Below are 2,427 nucleotides of genomic sequence, written 5' to 3' on the forward strand. Positions count from 1 at the left end.
GATGAGTGGGGGGGGCAAGTGAGAGAAGCTTCCTCTGTATTGACAGCTGCTCCCCATGGCTCCCATTACCACCTGAGCTCCGCTTCCCGTCAGTTTCCTGTCAGTCCACTTCCTGACGTCCCCTCCCGAAGGCGGCCATGAGCCTTGGGATGGGACGTCACTAGAGGAACTTCAGGCCCTATTTTCGGAGGAAGCAGTTGGAGACCCCATAGGAGGAAGGGGGATGGGGCAGTAAAAAGTCGCGGTGTCCCCTGTCCCCGTCCCCATCCAGCATCTGCGCGCCCCGCTCTTCTTGGAGACGCTAGATCAGTCCCTCGGGCCCTACTAAAGAAACCACGCAGGGCTCAGATTTTCTCCATCATCATCATCATCATTATCTCCAGGTTTATTTCCAGCTCCGCCCCCACCCCGCCAGACCTGGAGCAGCCTCCGCCCGCGCTGGGCACGCGCTGCGCTCGACCTCAGAACCGCAGACGACAGCAGCGCGCTCCGGTCCAGTCCATGCCCGCGCACTGGCAGTGGCATGTCGTCTCGGCGCGCACGTCCCACGAGCCACAGGCGGAACCACATGTGCAGCTGGTAACGGCGAAGCCTGCAGCCCGGAGCAGGGGAGCTTAGACTCGGAGCTGGAGTCCTGGGGGTGGGAGCTGGGGGCGAGGACGGCTGGAGGCTCCAACTACTCCAGTGCCCGTGGAGCTCCAGGGGCACTGGAGGCAGGAGTTAGGGTGAACACCAGTGTCCAGATGGTGGGTGGAGAAGGCTGGGAGTCAGGACCAGGATCCTAGGGGAGTAGAGGCTGGACTTGGGGAACGTGGCGGGGAGGGGCATTCCCGGGGCCTTGGAACAGAGATGGGCGCCTTGACAACAGGCTTCTGCACTCACTTTGGGGGCAAGTAGCCAGGTCCCCCCTGGAGGTGACGCTCTGGCACTCCAGGCCAATGCTCGTTATTGCCTTAAATACTGCAGGAGGGAGAGAGGAAGGAGGGGCTGTGAGACTAAACGGCCCCTCCCCCATCCTCCCGCTACGCGCGCCCTGGCGGTTTGGAGCTGGGTCCCTGCGGGCATAGGCGCTCACTAGCCTCCAGGATCCTGTCTTGACTTGGGTGTTTTGGAGTAAGGAAAGATTTGGGGTGAGATGGGGATTGGGTTTGGAGCTGTGGATAAAGGTGGGGACCGGGCAGGGAGGGGTTGGAGTGGAGCTGGGGTTGAATTTATCATCTGGTTGGATTTGAGGATGAGATTTGGTGAGCGCTGGGGCTGGGATCAGTGAGGTCTCTGAGACCCTTAGGGAGGTTGGCCCCAGGGGGTCCTCACTTAGGGAGCTGGTGGCCTCCAGGATCGTCTCATCCATGGCTTCATCCAAGGAGCACAGCTTCTTGCTGGACACCAGAAGCCCCAGGAGAGGGAGGAGGAGGAGACAGAGAGCTTTCATCCTGCAGGTGCTGAAAGAGGAAACCAAGAGACCCACAGCTGGGTCAGCCCTGCCCATGTGGGGAGGATCTAGCCATGAGGGAGTGGGATCTGGACCCCTGGATCTCTGTGGGGGACAGGGATGGAGGCTCCTCTTTCAACCCAGTGCCCCAGCTGGTGTGATGGCAAGGGCAGGAGCAGCTGTCACTTACCCTCTCGGTAGGCTCAGCAGACCAATCTGACACACAAATTCTTGCACCAAAGCTTTTTATTTGAGGCCCCTGGGGGTGGGGCTTCCTGTCTTGGCTAATAAGTCCCTGGGTCCCTGACCCTCCCATCCCACATCTGGGGCCAAGAGGAAGCCTCTAAGGGCTGGAGGAAGGAGGAAGCCTCCCCCCTTCCAGTAAGGCCTCCCTCTTTATATCCAGAGACTGGTCAGGAGGTGGTGCCCCAGGGGTAATGCCGGGTGCTATGGTCTGAGGAACAGGTGGAGAAGCAGAGGTTTGCATGTGAGGCTGGCTGATGCAAACATGGCAAAAACAACGTCTCTTGCTGGGCATGGTGGTGACAAGCAGGCTGAGGGGAGAGGATCGCTTGAGCTGGGGAGTTCGAAGCTAAAGTGAGCTATGATCACACCACACCACTCCAGCCTGGGCAACCGAGCAAGACCACTTCCCTAAAATAGTAATAATAATTTTGTCCCTGGCTAAGAATGACATATTGTGTTCCGACCCTAATGCCTATGAGCAATAGAACTGGTAAACAGAATCATGGTTTATGGCCAGGCACAGTGGCTCACACCTGTAATCCCAGCACTTTGGGAGGCTGAGGCAGGCAGATTGCCTGAGCCCAGGAGTTCACGACCAGTCTGGGCAACATGGAGAAATCCCATCTCTACTAAAAAAAAAAAACTACAAAAACTTAGCCAGGCATGGTGGCAGACACCTGTAATCCCAGCTACTTGGGAGGCTGAGGCAAGAGAATTGCTTGAACCCAGGAGGTGGAGGTTTCAGTGAG

At 58.1% G+C, this 2,427-nt stretch overlaps 1 protein-coding gene across 1 annotated transcript; it reads right to left on the reverse strand.

The window, feature by feature from the left end:
* Positions 1–353: 353 nt before the first annotated feature.
* On the reverse strand, positions 354–1,732 carry RETN (resistin). Its single transcript, XM_032251998.1, has 4 exons — positions 1,623–1,732; positions 1,315–1,442; positions 883–960; positions 354–592 (listed from the first exon to the last, which is right to left on the reverse strand). The coding sequence occupies exons 2-4, from the start codon at positions 1,430–1,432 to the stop codon at positions 462–464; spliced, it is 327 nt and encodes a 108-aa protein (XP_032107889.1). The 5' UTR covers positions 1,433–1,442; positions 1,623–1,732; the 3' UTR covers positions 354–461.
* Positions 1,733–2,427: the final 695 nt, after the last annotated feature.

This window comes from Sapajus apella, unplaced genomic scaffold (assembly GCF_009761245.1).
Source record: "Sapajus apella isolate SASKATOON/1434 unplaced genomic scaffold, GSC_monkey_1.0 scaffold77, whole genome shotgun sequence".
In the NCBI taxonomy this organism is placed as follows: domain Eukaryota; kingdom Metazoa; phylum Chordata; class Mammalia; order Primates; family Cebidae; genus Sapajus; species Sapajus apella.

What these genes read in the sequence shown, in the direction of transcription:
- RETN (XM_032251998.1), bottom strand. Translation starts at nt 1,432, where the DNA reads ATGAAAGCTCTCTGTCTCCTCCTCCTCCCTCTCCTGGGGCTTCTGGTG. An exon ending in GGAGGCCACCAGCTCCCTAA is followed by an intron (nt 961 to 1,314) that starts GTGAGGACCCCC and finishes TCCCTCCTGCAG; the next exon opens with TATTTAAGGCAATAACGAGC. An exon ending in CCTGGCTACTTGCCCCCAAA is followed by an intron (nt 593 to 882) that starts GTGAGTGCAGAA and finishes TCCGGGCTGCAG; the next exon opens with GCTTCGCCGTTACCAGCTGC.